At 40.2% G+C, this 18070-nt stretch overlaps 2 protein-coding genes across 3 annotated transcripts; one reads left to right on the plus strand and one right to left on the minus strand.

Annotated features, from left to right (window-relative positions):
* Nucleotides 1–3109: 3109 nt before the first annotated feature.
* On the minus strand, nucleotides 3110–6815 carry taco1 (translational activator of mitochondrially encoded cytochrome c oxidase I). Its single transcript, XM_030754882.1, has 6 exons — nucleotides 6756–6815; nucleotides 6301–6589; nucleotides 6110–6216; nucleotides 5024–5151; nucleotides 4218–4380; nucleotides 3110–3650 (listed from the first exon to the last, which is right to left on the minus strand). Exons 2-6 carry the CDS (start codon nucleotides 6584–6586, stop codon nucleotides 3441–3443), a joined length of 894 nt encoding a protein of 297 aa, XP_030610742.1. The 5' UTR covers nucleotides 6587–6589; nucleotides 6756–6815; the 3' UTR covers nucleotides 3110–3440.
* Nucleotides 6816–8394: 1579 nt separating this feature from the next.
* pth3r (parathyroid hormone 3 receptor) lies at nucleotides 8395–15762 on the plus strand. Of its 2 annotated transcripts, none has more exons than XM_030754880.1 (13): nucleotides 8395–8460; nucleotides 10498–10603; nucleotides 11831–11941; nucleotides 12026–12150; nucleotides 12461–12555; nucleotides 12668–12821; nucleotides 14047–14200; nucleotides 14274–14334; nucleotides 14419–14485; nucleotides 14578–14672; nucleotides 14800–14941; nucleotides 15052–15093; nucleotides 15194–15762. In XM_030754880.1, the coding sequence occupies exons 1-13, from the start codon at nucleotides 8395–8397 to the stop codon at nucleotides 15668–15670; spliced, it is 1695 nt and encodes a 564-aa protein (XP_030610740.1). In that variant the 3' UTR covers nucleotides 15671–15762. The 2 variants fall into 2 exon arrangements, with proteins under 2 accessions (XP_030610740.1, XP_030610741.1); XM_030754881.1 differs by having other exon boundaries at nucleotides 12464–12555.
* Nucleotides 15763–18070: the final 2308 nt, after the last annotated feature.

Consider the following 18070-nt stretch of genomic DNA (forward strand, 5'->3'; position numbering starts at 1 on the left):
GTTAGATGTACTCAGGGTTCAACATAATCGATGACCTGATGGCCGAGGGCCAAGAAAAAAGTACATTGGGCAAGTTCATTGGCCAGCTGAGGGCCCGTTTTGGCCAGTGATGGTGTTTCTGCCCTTTGAGTTCCCCTATGAAGCAAAGAGACTGAAATGAACCCCAATTAATGAGCCCCAAAGTGCTCTAATCTTAGTGCAATTTGAGTGTTCAATTAGAGTGGAAAAGCGCTATATAAGAACTAGTCCATTTAGAGTTGGGATTTTCATAATGTGAATATAAAAGCACACTTTCTTTCAGTTCTAAGGTTTTATGTATCAGGACATCATAAAAATAATCATCTGGTCCTTACCAGGTTCTGAAATGATTTAAATACAACCTCAGATGAAGAACATGACATATTACACCATACCATTGTTTATTTAACTAAAGCTAACTAAAATTCAGAAAGTGTGAAATATTAAGAACACCCCATGATGCAATAGTTTGCAGAATTATCTTTAGCAGCAATAAATTGAAGTAATCATGACTGTCAGCTTTTCGCATGACTGAGGAGGAATTTTGGTCCACTTTTCTTTATAAAATTGCTTCAGTTCATTGAGGTTTGCAGGCATTTGATTATGCACAGCTTTCTTAAGGTCTCACTATAGCATTTCTGTCAGGTTCAGGTCTGGACTTTGACTGGGCCCCTGCAACACCTTCATTCTTTTCTTTTTCAGCCTTTCTGTTGCAGATTTGCTGCTGTGCTTGGGATCATTGCCCTGCTTTAGCTGTCAGACAGATAGTCTCACATTTCTCGAGAAGACTTGGGTATTTGGAGTAGTTCATTGTTGACTCAGTGACCGCAAGGTGCTCAGGTCCTATGGCTACAATACAAGTCCTAATCATCACCCCTCCACCACAGTTGGGATCAGGTGTTTGTGTTGATATGCTGTGTTTGTTTTTGGCCAAATGTGGTGCTGTGCATAGTGACCAAACATCTCCACTTTGGTCTCATCTGCGCAAAGGAGATTGTTCCAGAAGTCTTGCGGTTTATTCAGATGCAGCTTTGCAAACTTAAGCTGTGCTGCCATGTTGTTTTTAGAGAGGCTTTCTCCTCTCAACCCTCCCAAACAAGCCATAATAATTCAGACTTTTTCTAATTGTACTGTCATAACCTTTAAACTTTAAAATGCTAATTGAGGCCAGTAGAGTCTGAGATGTTGCTCTTGGGTTTTTTGCAGTTTCTCTGAGCATTGCACAGTCTGACCTTGGGGCAAATTTGCTGAAATGTTCACTCCTGGGAAGATTGGGAACTGTCTTGAATGTTTTTCACTTGTCAACAATCTTTCTCCCTGCAGAACGAACAATTATTTCTCTAAGATCATTGCTGATATCTTTCCTCCTTGGCACTATATTAGAACACATTTGAATTATCATCAAATTGACAAAACCTCTGCTTTCATAGAGTTGATTACACTTGCTGATGATCCATAGAAGCAACAAGTGGGTGCACGTGTCTGACTTTGTGTTGTTCATGTATCTGTTATATTGTTCTGCTTTTATTTAATGCCTTTTCATTTGGTGTCAGGCACTTTGTGACTTTGTCTGCGGCCCGGGGGCCAAGAGGAAAAAAAAAATTATGTTCGGATGTTTGTATTTATACACTGCTCAAAAACATTAAAAACATAAGATCTTGGGGTGGGGGGATTGTGTTTGATATCTATACTGATACGCACTGGGTAATGTGTTAGGAACACAAGAATTGATGGAATTGAAAATTATGAATCTACAGAGGGCTGAATTCAAAGACACCCTAAAAAAATCTAAGTGAAAAATTGATACAGCAGGCTAGTCCATTTTGCCGAAATTTCATTGCAGCAACTCAAAATGGTACTCAGTTTGTATTCATGCCTGACAACATTGGCGCATGCTCCTAATTAGATGATGGATGATGTCCTGGGGGATCTCCTCCCAGATATGGATCAGGGCATCACGGAGCTCCTGGACAGTCTGAGGTGCACTCTGGCAGCGTCGGATGGACTGAAACATAATGTCCCAGAGGTGTTCTATTGGATTGAGGCCAGGCGAGCATGGGGGTCAGTCAATGATATCAGTACTTTTATCCTCCAGGAACTGCCTGCATACTCTCACCACATGAAACCGGGTATTGTTGAACCCACTGCACCAGAGTAGGGTCTGACAGTGGGTCCAAGGATTTCATCCTGATACTTAATGGCAGTCAGGGTGTGGTTGCCTAACCTATAGAGCCTATAGAGGTCTGTGCATCCCTCCCTGCCTCCTCAGACCATCATTGGCCCACCACCAAACTGGTCATGCTAAACAATGTTGCAGGCAGCATAACATTCTCCAGATTCTTTCATGTCTGTCACATGCTCAGGGTGAATCTGCTCTCATCTGTGAAAAGCACAGGGTGCCAGTGTGGACCTGCCAACTCTGATAGTCTATGCCAAATTTGAATCAGGCGCCATGGTGCTGGGGAGTGAGCACAGGGCCCACTAGAGGACGTCGGAGCCTTAGGCTACTCTCATGAAGTCTGTTTCTGACCGTTTGGTCAGAGACATTCACACCAGTGGCCTGCTGGAAGTCATGTTGTAGCTCTGGCAGTGCTCATCCTGTTCCTCCTTGCACAAAAGAGCAGATACTGGTCCTGCTGATGGGTTAAAGACCTTCGATGGCCCTGTCCAGCTCTTCTAGAGTAACTGCCTGTCTCCTGGAATCTCCCCCATACTCTTGAGACTGTGCTGGGAGACACAGGAAACCTTCTGGTATTGGCACATATTGATTTGCCATCCTGGAGGAGTTGAACTACCTGTGCAATCTCTGTAGGGTCCAGGTATCACCTCATGCTACCAGTAGTGGCACTGACCCTAGTCAAAAACAAGCAAAACTAGTGATAAAACAGTCAGAAAAGATGAAGATGGAAAAATGTCAGTGGCCTTCCCTTGTAAAACCATTCCTGTGGTTTGTCTTATTGTTGTCCCTCTAGTGCACCTATTGTTAATTTAATTAACACCAAAGCAGCTGAAACTTATTAACAACCTGCTCTGCTATGTAACTACGTTTGAGCAGTGCACTATGTGGAAATAAATGAAAATCAAAGTCATTTATTTGCCTTTTAGGTGTATTTTTCCAGTGTAATTATTTTTGCATGTTTCTACTGTGACTACTATGAAAAACACACAACAGACACAAAGCATTATTCAAAACAGTGTCGTTCATGATTCCTTCTTTGAGTAAAATGTCACTTTGAATGTTCAATACTGTTTTCAATAAAAAGGATCCTCGAACACCCCCCCCCCCCAGGCTAACACAATCACACTTTATCATAATGATAACATGCAGTATCAGCACCCACTAATCCACAAGGTATTAGCTGGAAAATCATTTGTCTCCAATATTCCACAAGTAGTGTCCACTAAGTGTCCAGAAACTGTCCTCAGCTGTCAGTCTGGATGTTGTCCCACACTCTGACTACATCTGGATAGTCATTGAGGGCTTCTATTAGAGTTGAAGCAGCATCTAGGTGGTCCTGGTCCAAGAGTGTGTGCACACGGGGAACAAACTCCAACCCAGCAGACATAATCTCCATTCCCATCTCCTTCAAAAAGGCCCTCACCTTATTCAGGTTTGCCATATCACAGAGAAACTGAAGAGAGAGATCAAGCTATTAGATCAAATGTGCACCTATTATTTTAATATTGCAAATCCTGTTTTTCCATTTACATTTGGTCTATAACATTAATTAATTAATTAATTAATTAACAATAATTAATCAGAAAGAGCAAGTTGGCTGACTCTTTTAATGCTTTATTACTGCTTTGGTCTTGTTGAATAAACTGAATAAACACATAAAGAGAGATTTCTGCAAAAAGGCATTTTTAAATGAGTGGCTGTATGTGGCTACATTTTAGAGACATTTTCTTAGTGTTTCATTTTTCAATTTTATTTTGAATGCACAAACTGAACTGTGTGTTTACCATGAGGTCAGAGTTGAAGGTGGTGTTGTACTGTGTGGTAAACTGAACACCTCTGACTCCTGTTTATCCATATTTCAAAAGTATTAATTCCACTCAGTTACTTAAACTATAAATACTATATTAAATATAAAATGATCATAATCACAAACACAAAGTATCTCTGTGACTCTGAATACACTTGTGCGTATTTCTAAAATATTTTTAATAATAACCTCCTCTGGAGGTTGATGCCTGACCTGCAGCAGGGGCTTCTCCTCCTCATCCTCCGTCTCTTGGACATCTTCGGCTCCGGCCTCGATTGCCAACTCCAGCGCTTTCTCCGTGGTGATGTTCTGACCTGGCACTACCACCACCCCCCTCCTCTGGAAGTTATGCCGGGCTCCATCAGACAGCATCCCCCTGAGGATGCCAGAAGAATTACACTTTTCACTTTTAAGGGTTTTATTTTCATTTCAAAGGCTTACAGCTATTGTTAGATTATTTTACCTCATCAATGAATGCATAAAAACAATAAGAGCATGTAGCTTGTGTGCCATTTTGGTAAACAAACAAGCTTTACCAGGCTTAAATACATCTCTCTGCTCGCTGTTTTTTTTTTTTTTAAATCACCTGTACCAGCGACATAATCATAAATAAAGACATAAATTACAGAATACTGTTAATCTTTTATTTCTGCTGTCCCCTGTAGCTATAGAGACATCTAGTGGCTACTTTACTAACTTCCATTATCAGTACAACTTGACTTTTGTGTCATGTGTGTGTGTAGAAACCTGAAATTTCCTGTGAGAATCACCAATCCATCATTTTTTATTAGATTATTGACAATGTGGAAGTTCTGGTCATCAGGCATGATTTATCAAAGTACACACATTTTCAGGTACTCCCTTCAGTTTTGTTAAATAATATTTGTGTAGCACTTGCATCTGTTAACCTTCAGTACACAATGAGCAGGTTAACATTTTAACCATCAGCCATGTGGTGAAGATGCTTGTAAACCTGACACAGTTACAGAGGAGTGAGATTACAGGAAGCCAGGCCTGACCCGTTCTTGGTGAGCAGACGTTTGATTTCCTGGTGGGTGCGCGAGTTGTTGTCAGTTAAGACCTCGATGAGCAGCAGACACCCGCCGGGCCCACGAGCCTCAAACATGTGCTGAGACGCTGGTTTAGCCTTTTCCAGTAGAGATAGGACAGAAGACATGAAGGATTTCTTATACTGCAGCACAGTATCACAAAAACTCTAAGACAGAACGACAATCAGAATGAGGAAAGGTGATTTCAGTGACGTTAAATGTGGCGTGGTTGTTGGTGCCAGACGGGCTCGTCTGAGTATTTCAAACCTCAAACGACTTTGTTGAATCTGTGACATGAAGAATTAAAGCAGTTCTAAAATCAAAAAAAGGTCCTCATTAGAACTCATGGACATTATCAAATGCTGTGTGCTATGGGGGACTATGTATAAAAATAACTGTAATTCCTAAGCAGTTAATGCAATGATTTTGTTAAACCTCTGGAATTAAAGCGGACAGTCTGCACTTTAATCACACCTTGACTGTTTGATTTAAAGGTAAAATTACAAAACAGAAAGCGCAACTGTCCAAAAACCTATGGACTCAACTGTGATAAATGCACCATATATCACTGTCCTCTATACACGTGTTTTCTTTTCAACATTTGCATTAGTTGATTTTTACATAGGAATCTCTAATTGGGCTGAGGAGTGTACTACAAAGTGAGATTAATGGGTTAGCGAGCTGAGTTTCAGAGCTCTAATGTGCAGCTGTCATGTTAGAAATAAACATGACAGTAAACATGACAAATAAATAATTATTTATTTTACCCCTCTAAATCCCTAGAATAATGATTTTCATTTCATCTCATTTTATGCATTTTACAGTGTTGCATTTTTATGTTATTTATAGATTTTGACCATTTTATCACTTTTACCTAAGACTGTTACCTGGCTAAAAACTGTTACATACAGGTAATGTCATATGTTACCTGCAAACATGTTCAGTGCTCATCTGAGTAACAGTGGGGAGAATATGTTTGGAGTCCATGTGGGACCACTGATGCTTTTTACAATCATTTTCAGCCGTTTCTCTGTGCCAGCATTTTTATCAACCTACCGCACTCTTGATTGCAGCATCTATGGATGCCTTGGGCATGTTCTTGCTCCTGCACTGCTCCAGTATGTGGGCTAAATTTATATTCAGCTCTGGGTTAGCTCCACCTTCTGCAGATGACAACCAGAAGTGAAATTTAGCATCAATCAGAGACGAAGCTGTGAAAATCCAAATTAAAAACTCCTCAAACGTACCTTTCACAGCTATTTTTATCATCATACCAAACTTCATAAACATTTTCCCCCTCGCCTCGTCTTTTGGTCCCTTGACGTGCTTCACCTTTGACCACTTATTATGTCCGGCGCATAAAGCGGAGCCCAGCTGCAGAGTCCTCACAGGAGATGTCCTCCACAACGGGTACAACACACATGAGCGCGGCGGAGGGACCGACTCCAGAGCCGGGAACCCGCTGGAGGTCGCGACTACAGCTGGTGCACGCAGGGTCCGAAGAGCCCTCAGCAGCAGTACAGGAGGCACCATGCCCTACACACACATACACATACACTCAGTCAGTGAATGCTCCTGCTGCACATGTGGGGCAAAGACTACGTTTAGTGACCGAGCTGAAAGCCTCCGTCTGGGGAAGAGAGGGCTAACTTTGCTGTAACCAAAGTAAATAGTTCAAAATGTCTGAAGTTTTCCAACTCACGAGCTGACAAGTCAAGAGAGCACGCAACTCCTGCCCTTGTTGTGAAGGTACCGGTACTTCCGGGTTACGATGACGTCAAAATTGACCTATCAAAATAAAGGCCTATAAAATGTATTTTAACAATTTAAATTGCAACACTGTGACTTTACCTTACTATTTTCATCACTATTAGTATAATTGACCAGAGGAGTCACGGAAATAGTAATTGACTATTTACTATTGTGGGAATGTAGTTGTTAATTCTTGTGTTCAGTGTAATTTCAGTTTTATTTACATAATACCAAATCCAACACCAGTCACCTCAAGGCACTTTATATTGCCACGTAGAGGCCCCAACATTCAGACAAGCATTTGGCAACAGTGGGAAGGAAAAGCTCCCTTTTAACATTAAGAAACCTCTGGCAGAACCAGGCTCAGGGAGGGGCAGTCATCTGCTGAGGGGGGGAGGGTAAATAAATAAATACAAAAAAAAAAAAAAAAGAAATTATAGTATAGTGAACAAACTTTATCAGTCAGTAAAGCATTACAGTGATGTGACATTTTCAGGCACTATTCTCAATTACAGCTTTAGTTTTCTGTGTATATACAGTAAAGTCAGACATCACAAACTGAACTTGTGACATCAGGAGGTCACAAACAAGGAAGACCCCAAAAACGAGACAATACTACCTCACTAGAATAACTCCAAACTAGATGAATAAGTTGCTGACCTTTACGTAGAAGAACAAGTGCACAGAGACTCCTTTATTGATAAGTAGAAGGTTTGGTTCATCTGATGCAGGCTCAGCCTCCCTATTTGTTTATTTATTTATTTTAATGTATGGAATGAGAAAAACTTATAATAGATTCAAACCAATGCAACCTCAAGTGTCTCTGGGTTTTCTGGTTGTGACCAGGGACCCCTGAGTACAGCAGATGATCACCACATGTAAAAATAATAAGAATAAGCTGTTCAGAAACACCTGACAAAACATTATTCATATTATTTGTGTATTTTTCATAAGCACATATCATAATATATAGTATATTACATAATATATATAGCTCAAATTTGCACGGTCAAGTACTTATCATGAGTTTGGTCTAAATTAGAGGAAAAGTGTTCTCTTGCTGTAGCGCAAGTAATTAAATCATGATACTTCTTGTATTTATTATATTACTAATAAAACTAAAGAGTCATCTGCCAGCGGGATTAGAAAAAGAATGGGTTAAAGCAGGCAAACAAGCCAAATGTGAAGCACAAGCAGATACTGACAGCAGCGAGGAGCACAAAGAGTTAAGCGAATGGAAGCCACAGCATATCAAGGCCAACCCATCTCATCCCAACAGTCCTAAGAGCTGTGAAAGGAGGAGGTTTCGTCCTCAGTGCTCCTCTCTCTCTTCCCCACAGAGACCTCATCACACCACAGACAGTCCCTCAAAACTCATTAGTAATGTCAACTGAGCTTCATGGAGAAAACTTGGGACCTCAAGAGACTCCAAAAGCTAGTTCTTGCTGACTAACAAAGGAGCACTGATGGGACATGTGAGAAGAACATTAACTTTAGGGCAGAAGTTCCTTCAACACAGCCTAAAGAGGATAAAATGATCTGAGTGGAGCGTGAGCCGTTCTGTTTAAGTTGACAACTGAAGAGACGTCATGTTGTCTGCAAGAGGAATTGGTGTTTTGTCTTTTTTCCACAGTGTGATAACAGTCACTGCACTGGTAAGCCAACTGTATTCATAATATTTAAATTATTGAATTTTTGAATGGTTATTAACTGACTGGGTTTGTTAAGAGCAAAACAGTTCATACCTGATTTGCTGCTACTTCTCTGCTGCTTTACTGTTAATATAAATGGTCTAAAATAAGTGGAATTTAAGCTTAGATATTGAATATTTTTGATAATTTGAAAGAATGTAAACCTTTTCAGACAAAACTTTATATTTTGCTGCTGGACTGGCGATTGCAGCAGTAAATAAATTCTCAGTCTCTCAGTCCAGTGTGTCAGAGGATGGTTTTTATGTCCCAAATTTAAACTTTTCACACAGCAGCAGCATATCTTAAACTTTATTATGACACTGAGTCAGACACGACACATTCATACTGTTGCAGTTTGGGCCAAAGATAGAAAATTTCATGTATCTGTGACCCTCTTTGATGCTTGTAATGTATCAGGAAATATGCCAGACATTCACCAACAAGACTGAGATGCTAATGTCTCCTTGGTTAACTTATGAAGTAATAAAGAATAACTTTTTAGCAATCCTGCTGAGGAATATAGACTTTTTCCATATTTTCACACCATGAAAAAATTATTCGACCCCTCCTCAATTTTTCTATTTTTTGTGACTCTCACACCAAACTATCAGGTATTTAAGAAAAATTTACATAAAGCATCAACAGCCTGACTGAGTCAAATTATAAACAAGCTGATAAAATAATTTCTTCAAATAGAAATGCTTCTTTGCATACAAAAAGTACCTCAATTGTACAGTTTTTCTCAAAACTAAAAAAAAAAAAAAAAACTATAAAAAGTAGAAACCATCTCACCAGCACAATCAGAAGTCATCTGTGGTCTGCTTTACCTCACAAACCATCATCAGCTTTGACCCTTTTAACCTTTCACTGACTGAAGCATGCTAACAGTGACCACAAGTGCCTTTCAGCCTCATCTCTTCATCTCTGAATCTCCCCGGTGTCGATCTTGAGCGTTGATCCCAGACAGGATAACAGCCTCTAGATCAGCCAACCTGAGATCATGGTGGTGGGAGACTAAGACTAAAACAGTGATTTGTGTCAGGAGAAAACCCGAAAACACTTCGCCTGTACCCAAGCACAGGTATATAGACAGCTCTGTTTAGTTGGTAAAAAAATAAAAAAAGGAAAATGTAACTAACAAGTTGAAGCATCAAATAATCATAAATAGCCCACAGTAGAGTCACATGTGATTAAAGCTTCTAATTATTTGCACCTATTAGTAATGCTGATAATTGGCTGTCTCACCTCCATTGTAATGTTCAAAGATTGCCCAGAAATGTCTCTTTGATAGTAAAGGTTGCTGACCCCTGCCCTGAACAAATCTCTGCAGGGAATGATAGCTGTTCTCTGTTCTGCATTACTGGATACACAATTTGCCCAGTAGCAGTTTATTTCAATGCTACTTATCACGAATCCAGCTGAATTATAATTAATCTTTCTACTTAGTAATTAATGAGTTTATCATGAGTAGTTTTGTTTAGCTTGTGAGAGGCAATACTCACATCTTTTACTCAGGCCAAAGTCTGACCCTGCAATGCCACTTCCATAAAGCAGCTGTATTAGCAGTTAAATACACCTAAACACACCCTGCTGCTCTCCTCTGCCAAACCATGCTCTGCTAGTTTTGCTGGTCTGTCGTGAAATGCAACCGGGAACACAAAGTTGCTTGTGTAGACCAGCTCTCACCAGCGTGGCTGAGGTCCTGAGGACAAGAGCCCCGTGTGGCCAGCAGCAGCAGCCCCGCTGCTGCAAATAAAGGGGGCTGGCAGGGCATCATCACATACCGCACTCTCACACGACTATTTCACAACACCTGGAGGCAGCACATCAGATCTTTGGGACAGTTTGTGGTTGATGATGTATAAAAACATGATGTGATTTATCCTGTTCATTAGTTTTTGATCTTTTTATTGATTGTTCACCATCTAAATTATAGTTTCCAGAAATATAGACTTACATGCCCGTATTGATTTATCTCTTGCCTTCATCCACCTTTCACAGATTGACTCTGATGATGTCATCACACGGGATGAGCAGATCTACCTTCTGATTGGTGCTCATGCCAGGTGTGAAAGGAGCATCAAGGAACAAATGGCTCTCAGTAAAGGTTTGTGTACTTGTTTTAATCCTTTTCTAACTTATATAAAACACTATACGAAGTTAGTCTCTTAATGGAACTTTTTTTTCCCCACTGCTTATGAATACTTTCTGCGGTTTCATGAGAGTATAGTTAGGACACATGAGCTGAAATTTATTTGATCTAAAAGTCAACACTGGAAGTATGTCTGAAATGGTTCTTTTCCTTTTTAATTCTTGAATATTCCAAAGATGTGCCTGTCAAATAAGAGCCTTTTCTTTTAATTTTTTTTTAACAGGCGGTCAGTGAGTGCATGTCCACACACATAATTATATGAATTGTTTATTACATCAGTTATTTATTTATGATCAGATGTAGCACCCATCCAATATCCTGCTTTCCGATATCTCAGTTATTACACAGATGTATTTAGGTGCAACTGCAAGGCATTTTTAATTTGGAAATACGACGGAGAAGCTGATGTTTGATAAGCTGATTCAAAAGAAAGATGAAATATTACAGATCTTCTCAGGAATTGTGACGCAGGCTTTATTCTTCTTTAACTATTAGATTTTTATTGATTTACCCACACTGAGCCTTTGGAGGAAAAAATGTTTATGTCTACATATTTGCAACATCACGTCTACTACAGAGGGAAATGTATAGGTGTAGTGGTAAAATTGTCATCAAAAGCATATGATGGTCGTATATGATTATTATGTTATTAAAGACTGAAGTAGCCAAATGTGATCTAAAGTAGATTAAATTAGCTAAACTTTAAACATTTTCCTCATGTTACTTCTAAATAAAAAAAATTGAATTCAGAAATTAGCTAAACTTTGCCATAGTCTTTCAGTAATTAAACAATGTATTGATATGGTCATCTAAGAAAGGTCGATTTGCATAATTAGCATACTTTTTAATGTTTGTGTGTATTTTTTACAGTATTTTTTTTTTTTACTTCAAATGGACTAATTATACTCCCCCTTACTGTATGTCACATATATACTGTTACACTGGTGGACACTCACGTTAAGCATGGACAAGTTGCATATGTGAGTCAAAGAGGAGCCAAAACAGGCTGTTCCAGACAGTCTGAACTGAAGTTCAGGTCAATAAGGATTATTTTAAGCTGTGAATCATGCAAAGCTACTCAAGTGGAGCCTACAAATAAACATACAGAGTTGTCCGGCACAATGCCTAAACTGCACACAGCTGTATGAGCCGGCTAAAACCTGCTTTACATTATTTTTGAAGATGGCGACTGCATCCCAGAGTGGGATGGGATCATTTGCTGGCCACAAAGCACAGCAGGTCAGCTGGTCTCAGTGCAGTGCCCTGAGTACATCTATGACTTCAACCACAGAGGTAGGAGAGCTCCAGAGATACTATCTACACATTATACTGCACTATGCACTGGTTTTGACTATGTCCTGCCCTCCTGCGGGCCAGGGCGAGCCTACCGCCAGTGTGATGTGTCAGGCAACTGGGAGCTGGTGGCAAGTATCAACCGCACTTGGGCAAACTACAGTGAGTGCACCAGATACCTGACCTTCAACCACAGAAGCCACGAGGAGGTGCGTTTGTCTGGAAGATTATATAAACAGTGTGTGTGATCTGGTGGTTAGTTGAATGAATCAGTTTGTACGTGTTTAAATAAAGGCAGAGAAGAGGGAAAAGGTTCAGGCTGCAGCTTGAGGGTTTCTTTGGAAGCCCATACAACAGTGATCACATTCTTATAAAGAATTTAAAGGCCTGTCTGCAAAAAATCCTTCACCTCCAGTGTGCTTATTGTGCTGCAGATACCAATGTGTTAAAATATGCTCAGTTACTTCTGTTTCCAGATGTGAAAAAAATGCACTGCAGTCTGGGTTTGCTTTGTTTCAGAAGGTGTTTGAGCGACTCCATCTCATGTACACTGTTGGCTACTCCATTTCTCTAGCATCCCTTCTGGTGGCAGTCTCCATTCTTTGCTACTTCAAGTAAGAAGAAAACAGCTTAAAAACGTCGATCCATAACGCACAAATAAACAGCATCTCTAGACCTTCTATTTCATCCAAACATGCTTTCCTCTGTTTCTGTCACATGTTTCAGGCGTCTCCACTGCACACGCAACTACATCCACATTCACCTCTTCACCTCCTTCATCTGTCGAGCAGTCAGCATCTTTGTGAAGGATGCTGTGCTCTACTCCATATCCAATAACAGTGAAGCTGAGCCTGAGTTTGCAGGACAGAAGTCCCATATGGTAAATTGTAACTTCCGTTTATATTTATAACCATTTATTCAGTTGTGTTTGCTTCATTGTGATCAATTGCTGTATGGCAGTCAGCACAGTGATAGTAGTTCACAATGGGATGCAGTGCCAGTATGTCCAAACACATACTCATTTATTTGTATTTCATGAAATGAAACATAGACTACACCTAATAAACAGAGTACAGTGTTGTAAATTTTGAGCTCTATTGCTTCTGTTAGGCAGATTTTGTCTCCAGCTTGTCTGCTGACAGAGTCAGACTCGCTCTTCCCTGCTGTTTCTGTTCTTTTTGCTAAGCTAAGCTAACCATATTTGCTTTGCAGGCAGGAGAAAAAAGATATGAATGGCAGTTTTCTGGTGACTCTGGAGGCCATTTGAGTACAGTATTTGAGATGATTGGATTTTGTACCCATCAGAAGATTGGTTCACTGTGGCCATAAAGGGGCCCAAAGTGAGTCAAGAAAATTTCCCACACTATTACACCTCCACCCCACCCTGAAGCTTTGGTACAAGGCATGCTTTCATATTGTTTGCACCAAATTCTGACCCTACCATCTGAATGTTGTAGCAGAAACAGAGATTCATCAGACCAAGCAATTTTTTCCCCAATCATTTATTGTCCAATTTTGGTGAGCCTGTATGAATTGTAGCCTCAGTTTCCTGTTCTTAGCTGACAGGAGTGGCACCCAGTGTGGACTTCTGCTGCTGTAGCCCATTTGAGTCATGGTTCAATGTTTTCTGTATTCATACATGCCCTTCTGCATGCCTTGGTTGTAATCAGTGGTTATTTGGAGTTACTGTTGCCTCCCTATCCGCTTGAAGCAGTCTGGTTATTCTCCTTTGACCTCTGGCATTAGCAAGACGTTTTCTTGCTGCCGCTCACTGGATATTTTCTACCATTCTCTGTAAACCCTAGAGATGGTTGTGTGGGAAAATCCCAGTAGACCAGCAGTTTCTGAAATACTCAGATCAGCCCATCTGGCACAACAGTCCTGTCACGTACAATGTCACTTAAACTCGAAATTTCCGTTTGAAAGTCGTCTTGACCATGTCTGCATGCCTAAATGCACTGAGTGCCATGTGATTGGCTGATTAGATATTTGCATCAACAAACAGTTGAGCACATGTACCTAACAAAGTGGTCATCGAATGTATCAATTATCATCAATTTTATCCATGCTTTTTTCTTTCTTTAACTTCTGTCTTTTGTCATTAGGCTGGCTGCAAAGCTGCTGTTACTCTCTTCCTGTACTTCCTGGCAACAAATCACTACTGGATCCTGGTGGAGGGGTTGTACCTCCATAGTCTCATCTTCATGGCCTTCTTGTCTGACAAGAACTACCTGTGGGCTCTCACTATCATTGGCTGGGGTAAGTGACACTGGGACAGGCTACACTTTGGATCAATGCCAGTTTGTCTGATTGTCTCATGTGCTCATCACAGGTGTTCCAGCTGTGTTTGTGTCCATTTGGGTCAGCGCTCGAGCTTCACTGGCAGACACTCAGTGAGTCGCATGATGCATTTGTGTTATAGTTACATTACACTCCTTTAACAAATTCTCCCTGAAACACTTTCATTGATGTTTCAGATGCTGGGACATCAGTGCCGGAAACCTGAAGTGGATCTATCAAGTCCCCATTCTGGCTGCAATTGTTGTAAGAAAAGGGACTTTAAATGAGAATAGCATTAAAGAATATTACTGTGAGTGTAGTATTTTAAATCTGGCTTTCTATTTCTTTCCCTGCAGGTGAATTTCCTCCTGTTCATTAACATAATTCGTGTACTAGCCTCTAAACTGTGGGAAACCAACACTGGTAAACTGGACCCCCGACAGCAGTACAGGTATCTCTTGATTTAACCCCTCCAAGGAAGATAAGCGTCTTGCTTGAATTCTATTTTTAATCTCTGGACCATAAGCTACCATCTGTATGACAAGGAACATCAATGAAATTAACTCTTTGTTCAACAGGAAGCTACTCAAGTCCACATTAGTCCTCATGCCCTTGTTTGGAGTTCATTACATGGTGTTCATGGCTCTTCCCTACACTGAGGTCACTGGGCTGCTGTGGCAGGTCCAGATGCATTACGAGATGTTTTTCAACTCTTCCCAGGTCAGCACACATTTATGAAAACTAACTCTGCAAGCAATTATGTGCTCAAATTCCCCCCTGCAATGATAATGAAAGCTGATTCCTTTTAATGAAATCTTATTTCTTTCCAGGGATTTTTTGTGGCATTTATCTACTGTTTCTGCAATGGAGAGGTAATAAAGCTACAATGTAGTTTGGAAGATCAACTCACATTCACATATATTTTTCTCTGGTCTAAATTAAAAGTGTAAAGTAAATAAATATTGTTGCCAGGTGCAAGCAGAGGTAAAGAAGGCTTGGTTAAGACGCAGCCTGGTGCTGGACCTCAAGCAGAAAGCCAGGATCACCAGCAGCGGCGGAGGAGGCAGCTGCTACTATGGTGGCATGATGTCACACACCACCACCCACAGCATTTGCCTGTCTGCTGCCAATCCCAGAGCTCTTTCCTTCGCTGGAGGAGTGGTGGGCTCAGGTGGAGCCTCTGGCTGTGGTGGGTCAGGGGTCAGGCTGGTACGCCACGTTTCCGGAATTTCCCCCCACCATCTTAACAGCCTACGCGTTTACATTTCCGGTGACAGCGAGACCTCAGGCCCCCAACAGGAATTGGCTGTGTGGAAACCAGAGGGTGCTGAGTTAGGGGTTTTTACCAGAGATGCGAAACCCAGCAAAGGAGATGAAGACTGCAAAAGTCATGGAGAAAAAGATCCAATCAGCTCCTTGTCTCTGAAAGAGCTAGAGACCATTTTGTGATTGCTGCTGCTTAGAGAGATCATGTTATACAATGGAAATCTAGTTGTTTTTTTTTATCAAAAGTAGAGCTTTTTTAGTTTGTTTTGTTTGTTTTTCTGTGGCTGGAATAAAAATGTTGCTTAATAAAGGCATGCACAGACATCTTCATTTGGTGAAAGGTCACTGAAAGACTGTAGTTACTATAGTGAACCTAATCTGTGAACTATGATATGACTGCTCATCCTTGGGGTTCCCCAAAGTTTTAATGACAGAAAAGAAATGCACATATTCGAGACTTTAAACTTGTGCTTGTAATGGTGGTCAGAGTGGTAAATGTCATGCTCGCGCTGCTTTTGTTTTGTTTTGTTTCTTAACCATGTGTAAGGTGGCTGTTGTGTTTCTATCACCAGCTAATATTTTCAGTCTTACAAAGGTTTATTCTCCCATTGTGGCCAGAATTATAATACTAGTCTTGATTTATTGGGATACTGTATCATAATATGACATGAACTGTTTATAGTATAGTTGAGCATCCTTTCATTAACCCATAGACCACACTTTAAGAACCCTAAATCTAAACTCTCATGTTATAAAGACAGATTTATTTTTTTGTGTGGATCTGTTGTTGCATTTTCAGTGTTTCACTGATGTGAACAGAGAAATGCTAAGCTAAAGAGTTCGGTGAACTCAAAAGACAGACCTGGATGTATAAATAGTGAGAATTTTTTCTCCATCTTCTCGTCTTTCCTGTGTTGGATTTTTTCAGGTCACACTAACCTCCTTGTTCAAGCTGTACTTCCTACAACCCTCCCCCACTTAAATGTAGACCTTCATATATCAGTCACACATTAATGATGGAGTAAACAGAGCTCACGTATTTATTTTAACAATCCAAATGTCACAATTGGATTACATTTAAGGGCGTATAGACAGCGTGTCTAGACTTATTTTCACATTTGTTGCTGTTCAGGCACACAATCCTATTTATCATTCTGACAGGACCCTGGGGACTGATGCATGAACCTCTTGCCCCATGCAGGCCAAACTCCAACTCCTTCCTTCGTGTAACCTCTGCCCTGAGCGTCCTCGCAACACTGTCCAGAATTTCACACACTCCCCTCAAGCTTTGACTCAGAGCAAGGAAGCACCTGAGCCGTTTGTAGACATTGAGCAGGAGTGACAAACCTCCAGCACAAGCCACCAGTATTCACAGAAAAACAGACAGAAATCTAGACCTGTAAATATTTTAGATGCCCATTCAAAAAGATCCACGTTCTGTGTTTATAACATGTGTGAATTTAATATTTATAGTTTAAGAAACATTTCGGGACTGGTCCTTGAGATTTTAAATAAACTGAACTGAAGTAATGGAAGTGATTTATGGATTTTAATATTCTGGCAGTGGAACAAATGGGTCACTAACAGAAGCTAAGGAGTAGGTTGCATTATGGGAAAATGTGTAATGAACCACAGAGAGAAGAGGAAAAACCAAATCTTTAATTCAAAACAGAGTCCACACATGAGAAAGTCCAACAGAAACCAAGAATGCACAGGAAATAAACTAAACGATAAACAGGAAAAACACACACGAGGGATTTGCTGGGAAAGTGGTTTAAAGGTTTGACAGCTTAAGCAAAGACAGCCTGATGGTCACAAAGGCAAACAGGGGAGTGTGCTAGAAGGACTGACTGGTCAATTAAACACAGGTAAGGCTGCCGAGGGCAGGACTGACAATTACAAAAGAGGGAAACTAACAAAGAGGGGAAGTAAAATGGTCAGGAAAACACAAAAATGAAAGATCACAAAAAAATCCACAACAAACAAAAAAATATCTTGACAAAGTGATGATGGAAGATCCTAGAATAAGGTCTGCCTTCTGTTGAAAAGGCAATTTAGGGAAATTAAACCATTATCTAGCAAGGATTTGTATGCATGTGTGTTCACTGTGAGTTTAATACCATCAACACATAAGACAGAAATTTAAGACCAAAGACAAAGTCCACACATGAGGAAGTCCAACAGAACCAAGACCAAAGCAGGAAATCAGAATATTTCATCAGAAATTTAATTTAATTTAATTTAAAAAATTTGAATCTGTGTCAAAAACTGGCTTAAAAAAATTGGTATGATGTTGCATAAGAGTTTTGCAAAGTCAAAGAATAGTATTTAGACTTTTTACTTCAGTAAAATAATCCTGCTTAAGTCGGTTAATAGTGCACAAGTGGAAGCTTTTGGTATAATAATAATGCAATAAAAAATAACTAAAGCTTTAAAATTAATGCTATGAAGTAAAAAATACAATATTTGTATCCAGCCTTTTGAGGCCATCAGTACAATCACGTGATTTCTGCACCTGCCCACAGGTATTCTGGCTGACTCCTCGTGAGCAAACTGTCTCAGGTTTGAAGAGTGCCTTCTCCA

The sequence above is a fragment of the Archocentrus centrarchus genome, chromosome 19 (assembly GCF_007364275.1).
Source record: "Archocentrus centrarchus isolate MPI-CPG fArcCen1 chromosome 19, fArcCen1, whole genome shotgun sequence".
Lineage (NCBI taxonomy): Eukaryota > Metazoa > Chordata > Actinopteri > Cichliformes > Cichlidae > Archocentrus > Archocentrus centrarchus.